We start from the raw sequence: 19,352 nt of genomic DNA on the forward strand, positions 1-19,352 counted from the left end.
TCCAATGGACCAACTAATGAACCACTGAAAGAGGGAACTAAACAATGAACTAACGAATGAACGTACTAACGAACGAACTACTGAACGAACAAATGAACGACTGAATGACTATGGTAACGAACGAATGAACGAGCATTTTCTGGTCCGAGTCCTAACCCCGACCAACGACCATCCATGAAAATGGGTGAAACAGGCAAAAAAGAAAAATCTATTCGCTAGAAGACTCAACAACAAACATTCCACAGTGCACACACCTGCGCTGCGGTTTAAATATCATTTTCAATGACGATGCACGCGCTGTAGAAATTTAGAGTTGCAAATTTTTCCTTCCACAGCAGTTAAGTAGTCATGCCTCCAACGACATAGCCATCGTCTTATGTCAACGCCATCGTGTCGTAATCTTTTTGTCGTGTACAGCATATCGCTATCGCTGATTAATTATTATTACCATCATTATTATTGGTCTTTAAATAATCACACAGATAACTGCGACCAGCAGTTAACTTCTAAAATGTGACTTCACGAGGCCGTAAGTCGCCAACAGAAGTTAACAAAAGAGAGAAGGTACATATAACACACGAAGAAAACCTTGAAGTATCGTCCACAAAAGCCATTGCAGCATAGGCAACATAGCATAACATTGAAGCATAGGTAACACAATCTCGAGTGTTGAAAATTTTTTCCCTGGTGCGTTGACAAACGCCGAAGAAACTGGTCTTTCCCATAATGATAAAATTGCTCCTCGGATACTGTGGTACAAGCAGCGAGGCACGATGCTGCAACAACCGAGGGTACATGGCCCTCCATGACCATACGCGCAAAGCTGCCGAACTGCACCTTCTTCAGATTACATGTGTCTCACTGTGCCCAGATTTCCCGTGATTACAAATGCGTCCTACCTTCCTGTGCACACACCTGTCATCAGCATGCTTCCATCGATAGGCATCACACATCGCATTCGTCCTCGTGACGTCACTACAGAGGCATCTCAGGCTGTGCATCCGCCTGATTAGGTGTTTGGATTTCGTAATGGTTTCTTAATAGCGTAGTTCACAATGATAAAGATTGTCCCACGTGAACGTTTCTCATAAACATCGCATAAATTTACTCGTTGCACCGGATGAAATGAAACAATTGTTAGCATCGCCGTTAGTTGTGTGGCATTTATACATGAAGCTTTGCTTCATATGGATTCCAGCATGTGCATTGGACCTGCATAATTTTTTTTTTCGGCAGAATTCTATCGTTCTTGGCACGACCGCGACTCCTCATGTATTCTGCCGATAGTACCATGGCAGAAACTAACAAAAAAACGATGACAAAACGTAGGGAAACGTAAAGCTGTCCTTGAATGCACCTTGAATAAATTGTGAATTGTATTTCGGAATATGAAACGAACAAGTCATATTTTAAACGCGCCGTCATTAAATTGGGTGACGTGCTGCACTGAAGTAGCAGCTATAACGCACTTGCTTTACTCTTGATACACCTACTTCGCGAGCAGGGAAAAATAGTGTCAGCAAAAATCTAAGGTACACATCGCGGAGCTGCTACACGAAAAATATATTAGCGTAATTACTTCACTTCAAAGCAATGGAAAGGATTGCGTTCATCTTGTTACCTTGGAAGCGGAACTTGGCCCCGCAGTACGTTTTCCCGTTGTTCGAACCATGAGCCACGGCGAAGCCCTACAAGCACGAGCAGCAAGCATTCTTACAGCCAATTTGTGGCGACTTCGAAAAAATTTGCGGCCTGACATCATAGGCTAATAGTATTCACAAAAACAGGTAAACCCTCTTGTGCTGAACCACATGCTCCGACGAATAGAAAACTGGAATCTAACGCGAATGCAAGCCGCGATATTAGTGCAGGCTACATCGCCTGCTACTGTGGCGAAGGCATCGTTGAAGCACGAGGAAATGGCCGCACCCAGAAAGGGCGATTTGAACTAATTTTTATTTTACCACGTTCGCATCAAATTCAGTGGAATGCTGCACTGGACTGGAATCTGTATGGATTTCGTCTGGTGGTTGATAAGACTGCTCAGCGAGCAGGAAAAAGGAAAGCGTTTTACGGCAAAAGGAGTGGAAGGAACTTGGCATAGCTGCTACGTGAAATGTTGATTGTGCGGAATTATTTCAATACAGGTGCAAGAATTGGTCTCACCTCATCGGCTTGGAAACGTAGCTTGATCCTTCCGGCCGTCCCCGCGTTGTTCGAACCGCAAGCCACGGTAATGTCCTACAAAAATGAGCAGCCAGCGTGGTCAGCATTCTTTCAGTTACTGTGCGGTCGTTTCAAAAAGCGGCGTGAATTCCGCCTTGACGCCAGATACTAAAGATGTGCACGAAATCAGGTGAGCACTCTTGCACGCGCCAACATGCGCCCAGACATGACAAAATGGCAGCCAGGGTCAAAGCAAGCTGCGATATCGGCGCAGGCTACCTCGCTCCCTATTGCGGCGAAGGCAACGTCCCAGTGCCATAAACTTGCCGAAATCAGAGGGCGCTAAAAAGATGAAAAGAAAAAGAGAGGCAGACGATGGTAGCCTACAAATCCGCCGAACTTGCCGTTTTGAGAAAGAAATTGCGATAGAAAGATAGGGTGAGAGGGAAACAATCTTTTGCCACCTGTGGTCCTTTATCGTGCGCTTTACCTTGTCCTTACCAGCAGAACTAAAAATGGAGGCCTTGTTTGTATGTTACAGTACTTAGTTGCAGTATATATTTAGTTCAATATATAACAACGTCCTTATTTAGAATTCCGAAAGCCTAATTGATTCAAGAAACCGACTCTTACGAAATCTTTGCACGCATCTTGTCATATTTAAGTCAGTGTGGTTAAAAGGCCGGGAAGCCGACGAAGACGTTCCAGTTGCACGACGGCGACTGAAGGCCTGGCGTGAAGACTTTTAACGTCGCACATATGGCGACAACTTTTTGCCGCACTAGTGAATTGAGTTATGTGCTATTGTTATTGCCTTGTAGGTGGAACCGAATGCTGCTAAACCACGGAAAGTGGAACACAGCTAGAAGCGACACAGCACCGACAGCGCTGTCTGCTTTATATGTTTTCTGTAAGATACTACGCCGGCAAAATATGCGGCCGACTCTCCTCTACAACGACTGCGGCCATAATGACGCGAATGACACAAGACATGCGCCCCTATATGTGAGTAAATAAAGCCTTAACAGTGGGCTCAGTATATTTTAATCATTAAACTGCGTCACATTTTCGTTCGAACGCGTTGTCACTTATTACTCGTTTTCTCCCGCGAAAGGTCATGCGTTCGAGTGCCTGAATTGTCGCTACCTTAAATGACTATTCCTTAACTAACTTCACCTTGATTAGCACCAAAGGTCGTGGTTTGGCGTGCCCGAAGGAACTCTATCTCAGGCAGAGGCCTTCGTCCTGCAGTGTACATGAAGTAGGCTGATGTTGATGATTAATTACTCTGCATGATGCGGCATCGGAGCCAGAGACGAACACGCAACCAGTGGTACGAGCACGTGCCTGTGCAAGGCGAGAGAGAGAGAGTGAACTTTAATGAGCACCAGCAGGTCAGTCGGCTGGGCCTAGGCCTCCCATGATGGGACGTCGAGGTCTTGCCTCTTCGCCGCTTCGTAGGCCTGCTGGGTCGCCCAGAGCTCACAAAATTTTTTTTTCTACCGCGCACCGCGTATTTCAGACCACCGGAGTTATGAGCCACTTAAGGTTTTCGTCTTAAAAGAAAGGCACGCTCGCGGGCCTTACTTGTTTGTCAGCCGTAGTCAACATCATATCTGTCTCACGCAATTCGAGCGGTTAACTCTTCTTTTCGATCGTGCCAGTGTGCGGTACAGTTGTGCGCTCGTGGGTGTCGTATCTCGTAACACTTGTCTGTGCAGTTATCTCGTAAAGGTAAGCCTTAGCCCTGTAATGCGTAACGCATCCCTTATACTAGACGCTGAGTTTCAGAGCTCAAAAAATAAATTTAAGCAAATGAGCCTAATTCGTAGCCTATACTGGCGCTTTAATACTCTGGAGCGAGGTCTCAGCCGTGGATAACGTTAAACAGTAATCACTGAATAAATCATTACTAAAGCTTTTACTAAAATAATTTATTCTACCTTTTTTTGTACATATGTACTCTCCGTGCCCAGAAAAATGGAGAGCGAGTAGCTTTTATTTGCCTTAATAAGTAACTGCGTTTGGGCATTATGGGTTTAATTAAACTGCAAGATATTGCTTGTATGCAACACGTTTTTTTGTTTTAAGGAGTAACAACTAATTTACGAAATTTGTTTAACTCAATGTTGTATTGCTATTTAAGTGACTGTAAGGGGAAGTTGTAATTTCGCAACAACAGTAAGCCAGTGCTTAAACTGTAGCCGTTTATTAGAAGCATTGTGTCTTGTAGTCTTTCGCGAAAAGCGGACTTTATTATATGCGACGACATGCACCGCTTTCCCAGCAACTATTTCGTTGTGTGTAGTTACGCTGGCTGCGGGAACGCATTCACTGCAACAGCAAAGCATTTCCCTGCCCATTCCGATTCTCGAAGCTGGCGCGGCCACACAATTTACGGCAGAGGATAGCACTTTCAGACCTAGCTAATCAACTCTGCAATTAAGCCAGACATTATGAAAAAGATCCTCATTAGTGAAATTCTGCTTCTCTAGTTGCGCTCCCCGAGCTAAATGAACAAGTTATTCTACAGATGGAATATGCTTCCACTGCTTTGTATCAAACTGTAGTTTTTTTTTGCACCAACATTTATTGCCTAAATTAGTATTTCCACCACTCCTACGAAGTGTGCCGAGTAATAATTATTTTCTCAGGAACCGCCCTGTGCTTCATTTTTTTTTATTATAACGAATCTGAGGCAGGCGTAGCCGAACAACACGGAAATGAGGCAGCGAACAATGTTTTATCGACAAATTCACTAAGCAGTTTTATTTTTTACAAGCGCACTGTCTCTCTCGCATTCATTTCACTCCACACTCGTTTGAATAGTCCTCAAACTTTAACTGAGCAGACATGCGCAACACATTCCGTCAAGTTTACGAAGGCTTGCAACCGCACAACACCCCAAATCTAAGAGGCGCCGAATGCATCTGACTCATATTCTTGCGTCGAGTAGATTAACAAGTGGCAAAGCTTAGCAACCACGGTATTAGAAGTGAGACGCCACAAAAATAATGGAAGAAAGACTGGAATGGTACTCGCCGTCGAAGTCCTTGTTCCGCCCGTGGCTGGTGGTGCTCAGGCCCTTACACGAACGCAGGCTAGAATGCGCAGCTTTTAGAATGCTCGTTTCGTCTTGCGCTGCCGATTTGTCTTCTCGTAAAACAGCGCTAAAACACCTATACACCCGCAGAAAAGAACAAAAAAAAATATTGCATCCCTGAAGGCAAGGTTGCGGACCGACGCCCTCCACTGTTCGAACGCCATTTGCAATGTGAGCGGACGGAAGTTGGCAATCACGCAAACCCAACTTCCGGCAAGCTTGCTCAAAAAAAAAAAAGAAGAGATGACAGTAATTCTGCGGGGCTGACGTGTCAAAACACCATGTTGTCATAATGCACGCCGTAGCGGACGTCCCGATATTATTATTTTTTACCAGCGTCGTGCAACGTTTCATCAACGTGCATGCTATGCGTGGTAGACACCAGCCTTCCTGCATTCCGCCCACGTCGGAATGCAGTCCGCTCCGTCGGAATCGAACCCGCGACCTTCTGCACAGCAGCGTAGCGCTTTAACCACTGCGCTAGTGCCACTGGTGCGCCTCCCGTTTTTATTTGTTGGCAATGGCTATCCTGTATACTTTTCTGTTGTGGTGATTAAGTTAACCGTTATCAATTACTGTCATTATGGCGCAGAAGCCAAAGAAGCACGCTTAATGCGCGCAAGCGTTCCCCCGAGGCCGTACTAATAACGCCACATCCCGTACAAACAACATGAGCTTTGTTAGTAAATTATCTTCCCGTAATACAAAACAAAAAGAAACACCGCTTGTGTGAGGAGAGCAGCCTGCGGAGCCAGAAGGGACTCGAAGCCAAAAGACGGTTGCGGGGCGGGCGCCAGCTCGTCGTGACGTCACGACCTTTTAATGCCATGTGCTCGGGCTTAGTTAACGTTTTCGTCGGTAATTACGGACTATATCGCATTCCAAAGGTGTCAAACAGCGAACCCAGCAAGTTTTAAGACCATTTTATTGAGTCAGAACGATCCAAATATCAAAACGATATTTTGAAATTTATGTGTTCTTCTTTTACGCCCGTGTCTTTTCTTCTCTTACTTCCATGTCTTTTCTGTTGCGCAGTAATGCTTCAGTAAAGGATTGCCAACTTGCCCGGAACGCTGCTCACAAGATGTCACGCTGATGAACGCTGATGGTGGTGGCACGAAATTTGTCAAAAAACAAAATGAATAAATTAACTTCGAACTTCATTTTCACTTCTAGTAACCCACCTAACACCGCAAAAGTAAATGAAAGATAGTTCTTATGAATGCTTTCTCCCTTTAAACTTATTTAGCACTGGCCTTTGGCGTCCCATTAAACACATATCGTTACGGTATGTGCGACAGACAGTGTGTACTCCGTGTATTGAAAAAAATAAAAGAGCAGATCGTAGGTTTTGCTAGGGCCTGAACCACGGTCCTGCGAAATACCACCGAGTAACGTCCACGCGGCGCCATGAAAGCGAACGCGGATAAGGACTTTAGCATTACTCACATAAACGCGCGATTTTTTGTTGTTGTTTCAAAAAGTGATCTCCAGACACAGCCGTAATCTGGCTTTCAAAGGTTTAATACCGGATGGATTTTCGCAGCATGTTTACCATACTCGCACTGCCAGGTACACTGAATTCTGAACCCAGTGCCCCCCAATGCGGTCCAGATTCGAACCCGGTACCTTGTGGTCCGCAACGGAACGGCTTAGCCACAGCCGTAACGAGGTGGATAAAAAAGCCGCGCTCATTTAGGCTTTTTGGTGACAGTTACCAGTTGGCCTGGGCGCTGCTACACCGCGACGAGTAATAAGGAGGGAGGCTCGCGATTCTTGAAGTTTTTCTGATTCACGTCAGCTAATATGTTGGCGCACGAGTACGGCGGAGGCGACTTCTTCGCTCTTGAATACAGCACACAGTTTCAACGCACAACACATTCAAATTAACGTGCAGTTGGAACAAGGCTACGTTATCACATGAAAGTGAAAATAGCACTACAACATTAGAAAGACACGCTTAAAAGTATAATGTGAACAACAGAATCAAACGAGAAACTCTCAAGCAACGATGTCAGATAATTTAGACTACCTGAGGTGGACCCAAAACACGGATACGTGGGCTTTCACAAAGTCGCCCTTACGGAATTCGGCCCTCGCAGTTGGGAATCAAACCTGCGACCTCGCGCTCAGCGGCAGCCACTTGACTGAAGAAGATGTTTGCTCGTAAAGGCCATCCTGAGCTGGGGGAGTTATTTGTTGGCGTGGGACCTGCTGTTCTGGCCACCCGACGATGTGCCGTCTTCAACGATTTGCGCGCAAGATTGTAACCGAGCGTTTCAATCCACACTCACTTTTTCCCCCTGCTTTCATGTGTAGCGAGTACGGCTTCGCTGCTATCCACTGACTAACAACATTCGAGAGTGCTTCTAGGATAATGGCGAAAGGAATTTTGTAAAAACTTAGGAAAGGAAGGAAGGAAGGAAGGAAGGAAAAAGTGGAGAAGGAAGGCAGGGAGGTTAACCAGTGTAGCCTAACCGGTTTGCTACCCTACACATGGGAGCGGGATGGGGGGATGAAAGATGGGAGGAGAGAGAGAGAGAGCACATAACACAGCGAACAGATCGTCAGTTACAGGCCGTCGCTCTTGCGCGGTACGCGACATTCACTGTCACAGCCGCTTGTCCAAGCCCGTATCCTTCATAAACCGAAGTAGTCCCTTCGTCACCTTCAGCTGCGATGTCTTCTGTCGGCGATATGTGAAAATGGTTGCAACTGACAATGGTATATTGTCCAGGTGCGCTAGAACGGACGCCATGGACTGTCTCGGAACATTATATTCAGGACAGTCGCACAGAATGTGTTCCAGCGTCTCCTCGCAAAGACAGGCATTGTAGAGAGGGTTGTCGGCCATTCCAATGCGAAACGAGTAGGATTTCGTAAAGGCCACCCCTAGCTATAAGCGATAAAGCAGGGTGGCCTCACTTCGGCGGAGTCCAGTTGGCATACACAGATGCATCAATGAGGGCAGGTCGTGTTGATGATTGCTGCGGTTGGTCTGGCTGCTTGGTGTGCACCATAGAGAGAGCGTGATCTCCCGTGCAAGCACTTGAAGGCTTCTGGCTGCGTCGGACCGTGAAAGTGGTATGGCTTCTTCCTGTGTGTCTTCAAGAGCTGTCCGAGCGGCTTTATCGGCGTCTTCATTTCCTACGACGCCGCAGTGACTTGGCAGCCACTGAAACGTCACGTGATGTCCTTTCTCATGTGATGTATGAAGTAGGCATCTAATATCGAGCACGAGCTGTTCGAATGGCCCGCGACGCAGAGCTGATAGCACAGATTGTAGGGCTGCCTTTGAGTCACTGAAAATTGACCATTGTCGAGGTGGTTCCCGATTGACGAAACAAAGTGCTGCGCGAAGAGCAGCTAGTTCCGCAGATGTAGATAAACATGGAATCTTGCGCAATTCATACACTGAGCACACATATGCACACGAACGGCGGGCAGGCCTTTTTTTCTTTTTAGAAGTATGTGGCACGCATGCGCACTAGTCTGCGCAGCCTATCGCGTGCGGCGGTACGCGTGTGTGTTTTAAAGCAATTCTCAAAAAAGAAAGAAACAAAGGGAAAAACACAACACTCGGTTTATGATTACGTTAACTCAATTACTGCGCACAACAGTTGTGCGAATGCAAATGCTTGGTGCTCCTCATTGGTGGCATACCGTAGTCATTGCACGTGCTAGTTCGAAGCTTCTGTCTACCGCGGTGCCAACTCACACAGGTAGCACCGCTTGGAGCGGATGGCTTAAGCGCCTGACATAACTCGGCGCTCAAAAAGACGCGCAATCAGTTCTGTATCGGCGCTGGGAAACTAATGAGAGAAAGTAGGCTTACACGAAATAAGAGTTCACTTCGTGGAATGAGGATCGTTTTTCTTACTATACATTTTTTAAGTCTTGTGCTCGTCTTTAGCCTCCCACTCACCATGCCGAAGCCCTTTCGTACTGCGCATCGTTCTGCGCAGCTCAGTAAACGCACTCAGCCGAGAGGGACGCATTGAGCTTATCTCGCGGCTAGCGACTGCTGATTAGGTGAGCGTGTAGTACTATAGTACAAGGCCTCGAGTCACGTTAGCACTGGCTTGATTCGCCACATCAAAGTGCATTCTTCTATTTCTTTATTTAATGTTTTTTATTTAATTATTTAAATGTGCGCGCGAGCGGACAGATCAAGCGCATTCAATAGCTGATAAAGTGGTTGCTCGCAGTAACACTTGTAGGTTTTTCACTCCCCCATTCCCCTCTCCACGAGTAGGGTAGCAAACTGGACTCAGTCTGGTTAACCTCCCTGCCTTTCCTTCTTCCTTTCTCGCTCTATCTCTCTCACTGTGAACGACACTTACGGGCTTGGAAATGGGCCAATCATGTTTGCCCGTTTCCTGTAGTCATGGTGTAAGTCTAGCCCGGTATGCCCGTTACCTGCAGTAAAATAAACAAATAAATAAATACGCGTAATAGTATCGAACATACACGTAGAACAAATACGCGACGTGCTGGAATCGAACCAGTGACCTCACCCTGACCTTATCAGATAGTTTCATGAAAGCTCGCCGAAACCACTCGACTACAGCTGGAACAATTACTCCGGATCAGCAGCAGGCATGATGAGCTCGATCTGGAGACCCCGCTGTGAAAACAGCAACATTGAAACAACAGTGCGGCGAGTGCAAGGACGAGCAATATGCATTCAAACTTTTTCTCGCGATGTTACGAACCAAGTAAGCTCCTGTTTTCCAGTTAAACTTTAACTTTCGATTTTTACGCGAGTTGTGTTGAGCCACTGGCGTTAATAATGTTTTAACACACCATTTCATGTTTCCTTACCGCGAACTCCACAATGTATCACTAGCAAACAAGCTTTTATATTTGAAATCTCCCACCAATAAAATGTATATATGGCAAGCATCCGCTAGTGTTTGTCAGAACTATAGAATAGCATAGCTCATCAACTTAGTATTTCACAGATATTGTTAAGATAACTGAAAAAAACTATTATTTTTAACTAATGTTTTCTGCTTAGTGAAGGATGGGTTTTTGTCTTTTGATTCTGTCAGTTCTTGTGAAATTCTTTTTGCCTTGTAGACTTGTGCTTATTTTCAAGTGTGATATGCTGCTGCTCTGTTATATTTTCCAGCTGACGACCCCCACCGCGACATCTGCGCTGAGCCATGCTCCGTCAAAGGCTGCAAAGGACAGTGACAACCTTTCCCTTCTTCATAAAGAACCACTTCTCTTTCTCCCTCTTTCTCTTTCTCTCTGTAAGGTAATGTTATTCTCCTTCTTTCTTTCTCTATACTGTGCGACATGTTTTGGTATCTCCTTGTAATTAACTACTGTTTCTCTCTTCGCTGCCTCGTTGGACTGACAATTTTCCAAACTGCATTTTTGTACCCGTACTAGCCTTTGGCTATGGGAACGCATATATGTTGTGTACCTTAACAAATAAAGTGATACGCAATAAAGACATCAGAACTTTATCGTCGTTTCTTGAATTGCTGCTGGAGCGAGGTGGAAGCGGATTCACTGAAGTTTGTAAACTCCCTGCAGCATTCCTATCCGAAGAGGAGTTTGTTCAAAGGTAGGGTTCCTTGTATTCACTCACTGAAAACTGCAGGCATGAATCTTTGCGGCTAATGCATCTATGTAGTGGCTCAATGACGGATATTCACCTGGAGTGCAGACTAACCTAACACATGAACTGTAGCAATCCCACCCGTTGTTGCCACGAATTCTTCCATGCGGTGACCGCGGGCAACTTCGAGTTCGATACGCTGGGGTTTGGGTGCTGTTGTTGGAGTTGACGTGAAATGGTGAGCAGAATGTCGGTTCGCAAGAACATCGGTGAGAGGCAGCTGATGGGCGCTCGCCTCTAGCTCGATGGTATTCTCATTGCTGGGCTTGCTTAACACGCACACGGGTAAGTATTTTGTTGTAAAGTTGAAACAACACGTCACACAGGAGAGCAATTATTGGATGGTAGCACCGCGCCCATAGTAAGATGGCCGCATTCAAGAGGTACTGTCGTATCAGTGCTATGCGTGGTCAGTTGACAAAACGGGCCGCGGAATCGTACGTATCGTACTTCAGGGTGCATTGCCCTGTGACAGCTGTCTTGGTCTCAACAGATGAAGTAAGCAATGATGCCAAGGAGGTTGATTATTGTGTGTGTGTGTGTGTTTGTGCGCGTGCGTGCGTGCGTGGGGGCGTGCGCGTGTGTGTGTGTGTTCATCTGAGTCAAGGTAGCCAGTTCCGTAATAGATTGCAGTGCTTGCGCATTTCTGCCAAATTTTGCATATTAGCCACTTCTATTGCCTGCCTTGGTGTCGATGACAGCGTGACAACGAGAACTGGCGGAAAGAAGAGGCAAACACGGCAGCATACGTAGTCGTGAATGCACGAGAATCGTCAACGCGATGCGCAGAGTAGTGCTGCTCACCGGGACTACGCATCGGCTGCAATGCGAGACAAGACACTGCAAGAGGGGGGCTTCACCGCAGCACAAACCATTGGAAAAATAGACCAGTTTGGTGAAAAGATAAGCCTCGCCTTGAATGCCCTCTCTGCTGTGCTCTTTACACCAGTCACTTCACTGCACTATCACCAACGCTGGTGACAATCATTCAGGTGTCAGCAGCCATGCGGTAGAGTATTGCAGCATTGTCCGCTCTCCCTTCCTTTTATTTTTATATTTTAATAAACTTTACAAATAAATTGTATACTACGCATTGGCTTTACTGCGATTCAAGACACTGCAAGTAGTTGGCTTCACTGCAGGAAAGACTGTGGAAAGAAAACTTTAGCCCTGCTTTATCGAAAGGTAAGCCTCGCAATGACAATGTATATAATCTCTACTATCCTTTGTACAGCAGTCATTTCAGTGCTCTGTCACCCACTCTGGGGACAGTTGTTCAGGAGTCAGCAGCGCTACGATAGATTACAGCGTGGTCTGCAGTAATTTGCCGCTCTCTGTGCCTTTAATACATATTTTTAAACAAACAATACAAATCGGTACCTTTTGTACTTTCCATTGGCTTCAATGCAAAACAAGATACTGCAAGTGGTCATCTTCACTACAGCAAAGAGCGTGATCAAACTATTTAGCCCGACTATGTCGAAAGGTAAGCGTCACAATCAATATATCTATGATCTCTGCTATCCGCTATATCCCAGCCATTCCCCGGCTCTATCAACCACTCTGGTGACAGTCATTTAGCTATCAGTAGGCCTGCAGTACATAATTACAGGGTGGTCGGCAATAATTTCTCGCTCTCCCACGTGTCATATCTGCAAGACACAGCCAGCCACACTTCCACACATGCTTTGGGACTGTACACACCAATACCCCGACACTAACCCCACGACCCTCTCGTCGAGATGGCACGCTGCCCTGCGTAGCCCCAACCTTGACGACCAACTCTGGGCGACCCAGCAGGCCTGCGAGGCGGCGAGGAGGCAACACCTCGACGTCCCCACGTGGGAGGCCTAGGCCCAGCCACCATCTCTTGCTGGTTTCAATAAAGTTTATTCAGTCAGTCTCCCTGTCTTTTATTTTTGTATTTTGTAAAACTATTCGAATGCGCACATTATATAACACCCATTGGCTGCACTGCAAAACAGGACACTGCAAGTTGTTGGCTTCACTACAGGGAAAACCTTGAAAAATAATGTAGCCCGGTTTCGTCGAAAGGTGCGCCTCGCCATGAATAAGTATACGATATGTGCTATAACCTATACACCAGGCATTTCACCGCTCTTTCGCGCACTCTAGGGACAGTCGTTGAAGCGTCAGCAGCCGTACGGTAGAGGAGTACAGCGTGGTATGCAGTAATTTCACGCTTTCCCTCCTTATCATTTTATTTTTATACTTATAAACAATACAAATACGTACATTTTATGCTGCGCGTTGGCTTCACTGCAAAGCAAGACTTTGCAAGTAGTCGGCTTCACTACAGCACAGACCGTGGGAAAAAATTTTGAGGCTTGATTTCGCAAAAGATAAGCCTCGCACTGTATAAGTGCCGCTATCGTTTAAAGTTTCGCGCCGTCGAACTTTCTCCCCGTCTTTCTCTTTTCCTCAGGGCTCGCCCTCTCGTTCGCCTCTTTCCTATTGGACGACACTTTACGTCACGTGTCGCCACAACCTTCTTTTTTAATCGCCTCTCCGGTCGTGGGCGCAGCGCAAGTTCACAATGCGTGGACACGATTCATCGTACTACCTGCCGTAAATCGGGCGTAAAGGGGGTGCTACGTCACGTGACCATTGTAGTCCAATAAGAAGGAGCAAAATAGGAACACGTGTGGCGGGAGTATGAGCAAGAAAGACGGAAGGACCAGTGGCGCCAAGTTTAAAAGAATGGAATTGCGTGCGCACTGAGGGGCTTCAGAAGGGCCCAAATCGGCCTGAAAAAATTTTCCCACGGTCTGTGCTGTGGTTAAGCCTACTTCTTGCGGCGCTTTGTATTGCGGGGCAGCCAACGTACGGAAGCGTACTTTTCGCACAAATGACACGAACATTTTTACGCCGTCCTTATGATACACACTGTCGTGAGAACTACGCGTGCTCTCACATGTCATTAACATTATTGTGACGGCATTCGGAATACTACGATCCCCAACTATTTTACCTGAATACACGTTTTAACCTTCAGGCCTTGATATTTTAGGCGATAACCCGAACCAACACTTGGCGTATGTATTTGTCTACTTGGAGACACACTTAGTGATAACGGTTATTCAATGTTGCTACAGTGTGTTCAAGCGAAGGATAACTGTGAGCGTTACTTTCATTAGGATTTCAGCGTTCCTGTGAAATGGCGAGGCGTTGCATGGCTTTGGAGCTTCATTACGCAATTATTGACCGGGAACTTTTGGTGCAGCTATCACCCTGTGTAGCCAATAAATAAATATCAGTGTAACTACAAAAATAAGGTAACAGTAAGTAACCAAAGCGCCAGAATCATCTTATCTGACAGTATGATCAACGTTCGTCGAAATCACTCGTCGAAGACCTGAATTGATACATGGCCGCACCAACTGGATAATATCGACAATCCTGCGTTTGATTTTGCGACCAAGTTACCACAATAGCAATATTAATACGAAAACATTATATGGTGCATTACGCAATAATCTGGATCTTGTCTTTGGCGGTGTAACCGTAAGACGGTGCTCAACACGGCCGACGGCGCAAAGAGTTAAGGACGCGTCAAAAACGTTCGGAGCAACGTCAAATTTGTCAGGCAGCTTTCTGTGAAAAAGTGAATTAATAAAAATCGAAAAGGAAAATTTTGTGGGGATTCGGGTGGAAATCGAACCCGGGCCTCCGGGATGCGACACGAGCGTGCTGCCCCGACACCACGGTTGCTCCACGGCCACGGCTGATTAAAGTGGTAATTAAAGTTGGGACTAATGCGTCTGTCATTGCACGCGTCACGTCACTGCCTGCGTCACTGCCTCTGACGTGTCACTTGCTCTTCGGTTTTCATCGGTGATACGGCGATGCCCTCTCGACGTCAATTCGAGCGCGTGCAAAAAGTAGGTGCGCCTAGTCCGTGCGTCATTACATACGTCCCGTCGCTGCCTCCCGCGTGTCACTTGCGATACAGATTTTATCGGTGCTGTGTCTACTGGCATGCATTCCGAAGCGTGTACCTCGGCGTCATCTGTGAAGTGTCGTCGCCCGCGGAAGCACGTGCAGAAGACGAAGCAAGGGAAGTCAAATAGGAAGGCCATGCAAGTTTACGACGTGCACGACGATGTGCCGATGAATACGTGATCGAAAACGTTTCCCCGACGCCACTACAATGCTTTCGCATTCCCACGTAAGCAGCCTTAAGTGTCTCTGCCGAACATTTTTGAACAAGTTTTCGTTCGTTTCGTGAGTAGCTGTTGCAGCTAAGCCATTTGAAGTGTCTGAAGACCTTACAACATTGCAATCGGCACAGTAGTTCGCTCTAAATTCGTATTTATTTATTTTGCTCACAATTCTTGTAAATACCGATGTACCCTTTTCCTATACCCTCCAGATTTCAAACTTTGTAAGCCAGTTTGGATGGATGGATGGATGCAAAACTTTAATAAGGTCCTGAGGTACGCGACTCAGCGCGCTGCGGGCCGCTCCCACGTTGGGACAGGCAGGCCTTGCCCGACCGCCGCATCGTGGGCCCTCTGGACAGCCCATAGTTGCGCCCCAGCATCGGGGCTCTTGATAGCGGAGCGCCACTTGTCCACATTGATTTGTTCCGTGCCTCGTAACGAGGGGCAACGCCAGAGCATATGGTCTAGGCTAGCGATGTCATTGCAGTGCCTGCAAGAACTAGTGGCATAGGTGTCGGGATAAATTTTGTGGAATAAAGCCGGGTTGGGATATGAACCTGTTTGCAATAATCTGAGGGTCAATGCCTGCGCTCTATTTAACTTCTTGTGGGGAAGGGGAAAGTCTCTCCTGCCGAGATAAAAGTGCTGCGCAATTTCGTTGTATGTGGTCGGTTGATCTCTATTCTCCACCACTGCGGGCCGGCGTTGGAGTTCTCCATGGTCGCGGAAAGCGAGACCTCGCGCCTTGGAGTGGGCCAGCTCGTTGAGGTTTGTGGGGCCTCCCATGATGGATCCCATGTGAGCGGGGAACCACGTGAGAGTGTGGGTGGCGATGCTTTTGCCTTCGAGGATGCGACAGGCTTCCTTACGCACGGCGCCAACGCTGAAGGCGCGGATGGCTGCCCTGGAGTCGCTAAAGATATTGGCATGTCCGTCGTCCAGGAGGGCCAAGGCAATGGCCACTTGCTCGGCCGCATGCGACGACGTGCTTCGTACCGAAGCGGCGTTAACGGTCGAACCTCTGTGGTTGATTGAAACTACCGTGAAATTGTTGCTGTTTGCATACTGGGCCGCGTCAACGAAGCAGCTGCCGCCAGGGAGTTCGGTTGCGCGGCGTAGGAGCGCTACCGCTCTGGCCTTCCTTCTTTCCACGTTGCGCTGGGGATGCATATTGCGCGGGGCGGGCGATATGATGATGTTATCTCTCTGCTCTTTCGGAAGGCCCTGGTAGGCATCTTCGACAGTGGCCGGGGGGACGCCCATCTCAGTTAGGAGTCGTCTGCCCGCCCTGGTGCCCGAGAGCCTGAGAATCTGTGCCCTTTCTTGTGCTTCTGCAATCTCTTCCAGGGTATTATGAATACCCAACTGCAGGAGTCGGTCGGTGCGTGTGTAGTTGGGTAGTCCGAGCGCGCTCTTGATCCCCCTCCTTATCATGGCATTTAGCTTGTCTCGCTCGGCCCTCTTCCAGACGTGCATGGCCGCTACATACGTAAAATGGCACAACAATAAAGCGTGGACTAGCCTTAACAGATTCTCTTCGCTCAGGCCTCTCCTTCTGTTAGCTACCCGCCTGATTAGACCGATGACGCTGTCCGTCTTTTTTGCTAGTTTTTGAATGGTGATGTTATTCGAGCCCGCCCCTTCGAGTGTCATTCCCAAGATTCGAATGGACGCGACTTTGGGAATGGGATCTCCGCAATTGGTGTAGAGATGAATGTCAATTTCAGAGGGGGGTTTCCAGTTCTGTGGCTTGCGGCCCTTTCTACTTGGGCTGTAGAGTAGGAGCTCCGATTTCTTCGGGGAGCACCGGAGTCCCGTGTCGGTTAGAAAACGCTCTGTAGTGTCGACAGCTTCTTGGAGAGCGGCTTCGACTTGACCGTCACTGCCACCCGCGCACCAGACAGTGATGTCGTCCGCGTAGATCGTGTGACCGATGCCCTGGACCTTGCCTAGATACCTTGAGAGGTCGACCATTGCGATGTTGAAGAGGAGTGGTGAGATGACTGACCCCTGGGGGGTGCCTCTTCTGCTCAGCTCCATTTTCTCCGATTCCAAATCTCCAGCCTTGAGGATGGCGCATCGTTTGTTCAAGAAAGACCTGACGAAGGCATGGAAGGACGAGCCCAGGTTGAGTTTGGAGATGGCGTCGAGAACGAACTCGTGACGGATGTTATCAAAGGCCTTCTCCAGGTCCAAACCAAGGATGGCTCTCGTGTCCCGAGTGCAGCGTTCCAAGATTTGGATCTTGATAAGCTTCATGGCGTCCTGGGTGGAGAGGCCTGGCCTGAAACCTATCATGTTGTGAGGGAAAAGGTCGTTGGTCTCGATATACTCGGCAATTCTGTTATGGATTGCGTGCTCGGCCACCTTCCCTACACATGACGTCAGTGAGATTGGCCGGAGGTTGTCCAGGCTCGGCGGTTTACCGGGCTTTGGGATTAGTATGACCTTCGCCAACTTCCATTCTTCCGGTACAATTCCCTGCTCCCAAATCCGATTTATCTCATCTGTAAGAAACTCGATCGATGCGTCCTCCAGGTTTCTGAGAGCCTTGTTGTTAATGTGATCCGGGCCGGGTGCTGACCTACCGTTGAGGTCGTGTAGGGCGCGGCGGATTTCACTGATTTTGAAAGGTTCGTCCAGCGCGGAGTTCGGCTTCCCTTTGTATACTGGGTATGCCGCCTCATCGGCCACAGTTTTGAGCGGCAGGTACTTCTTAGCCAGCATCTCCAGCATGTCCTTTTCCGAAGACGACTTCTTGGCTTCGTGGAGCGCTTTAGTGAGGACACTTCTCTGGTTTGACTTGGTGCCGGAGTCGTCGAGCAAGTGTTTGAGAAGATTCCACTTCCCTCCCGTGCGCATCTGCCCATCAATTGAATTGCAAATGTCGTCCCATTGCTGCCTAGACAGGGCTTGGCAGTGCTCGCCGATCTGCTTGTTGATCTCGGCTATCTTTTTTCTGAGCTTGCGATTCAAGCGTTGGCTTTTCCACCTCTCGAGAAGTGATTGCTTAGCCTCGAGAAGGTGCGCTAGCCTGCTATCCATTTTGTCTGTCTGTAGATCCGTCTCTATGGTTTTGGTTGTGGAGCAGACATCTTGCACAATTAGTGCGCACCACTGGACGAGACTCTCCGGCTTTTCTCCACAGGCGGCGCGGGCCTTGCGAATCTCACGGAATTTGTCCCAGTCGGGCACCGAGAACGCCTTCTTTCGTTTCTGCTCCACTTGTAAGCTCGTGACCGTGATGTAGTGATCACTACCGAGGTCTATGAGCAGATTCGACCACGTGGCTGAGCCAGCGTTTTTAACAAAGGCGAGATCCGGGACAGAGTCCCTGGTCGAGGAGGTGCCCCGTCTGGTGGGAAAGGCTGGGTCCGTCAATAGAGAGAGTCCCGCATCTCCCGCCTCCTGCCACAGGCTTCTGCCCTTGACCGTGTCGTGCGTGTAGTTCCACGCGTGAAAGGGGGCGTTGAAATCGCCGGCCACAACCAGTGGAGAGTTTCGGGCGAGTTTCGTCGCCCTAGTGATGATGGTTTTGAAACGTTGTCTGTGATCGCTCGGGCTGCTATATACGTTAAGTATAAAAATGCTAGAGATGTTGGATTGGCTTGGGATGACTTCTACTAGGGAGGTCTCCGTCTTGCTAGGCCGGACCCCTAGATCGTGTGCGACGAAGGTGAACTTGCTGCTGATTAATGTGCAGATTCCTCTGCCGTCCTCACGGAGAGCAAGAGCTTTGTATCCCTGGAGTGAAACCTGATCAGTCATCGTTTCTTGTAATAATATAACATGTGGCTTTTCTGTGTGAGTGCGAACAAACTGCTGCAGGGTGCATCTTTTATGGCTGAGTCCCCTGCAGTTCCACTGCCAAATCCTAAATTGGGTGTTTGGCGCCATCCTTGCTGTATAGAGTGCCTTCCGGCGTTGCTACTAGGGTCTCGAGGGAGATGGTTCTATTAATCGGTCCGGGCATGTGCAGTGGTGGCGGCGTAGGTACCAACGTGGCATCCGTGAAGTAAACGGGACGTACGTGGGTCGACGTCCTGATGTCCATTTCCTGCACCTTGGACTCTATCTCTGGCATTCTGTTTTCTAAGCATTGAATTTTGACATTTTGCGCATCTAACTTCTGATCCACGACCAAGAGTCGCTGATCCACTGCAGATAGTCGTTCGGTGATCTTCTTGATCTCGTAGCAGATTGAATTCAACATTTCTCTGACTTCGGACTTGGCTTTAGCCGGTACATTTTCGGGCATGCTGGGAAC

General features: G+C 47.9%; 1 protein-coding gene across 1 annotated transcript in view; it reads left to right on the forward strand.

The window, feature by feature from the left end:
- LOC142559567 (uncharacterized) overlaps nt 1-10,639 on the forward strand; it is a 78,482-nt gene extending 67,843 nt beyond the window's left edge. Inside the window, exon 8 of the mRNA XM_075671148.1 lies at nt 10,404-10,639. Coding sequence (XP_075527263.1) covers nt 10,404-10,468 — 65 coding nt within the window. The 3' untranslated portion in view covers nt 10,469-10,639. The remainder of the gene's footprint in view (nt 1-10,403) is intronic.
- Nucleotides 10,640-19,352: the final 8,713 nt, after the last annotated feature.

This window comes from Dermacentor variabilis, chromosome 10, assembly GCF_050947875.1.
Source record: "Dermacentor variabilis isolate Ectoservices chromosome 10, ASM5094787v1, whole genome shotgun sequence".
NCBI lineage: Eukaryota > Metazoa > Arthropoda > Arachnida > Ixodida > Ixodidae > Dermacentor > Dermacentor variabilis.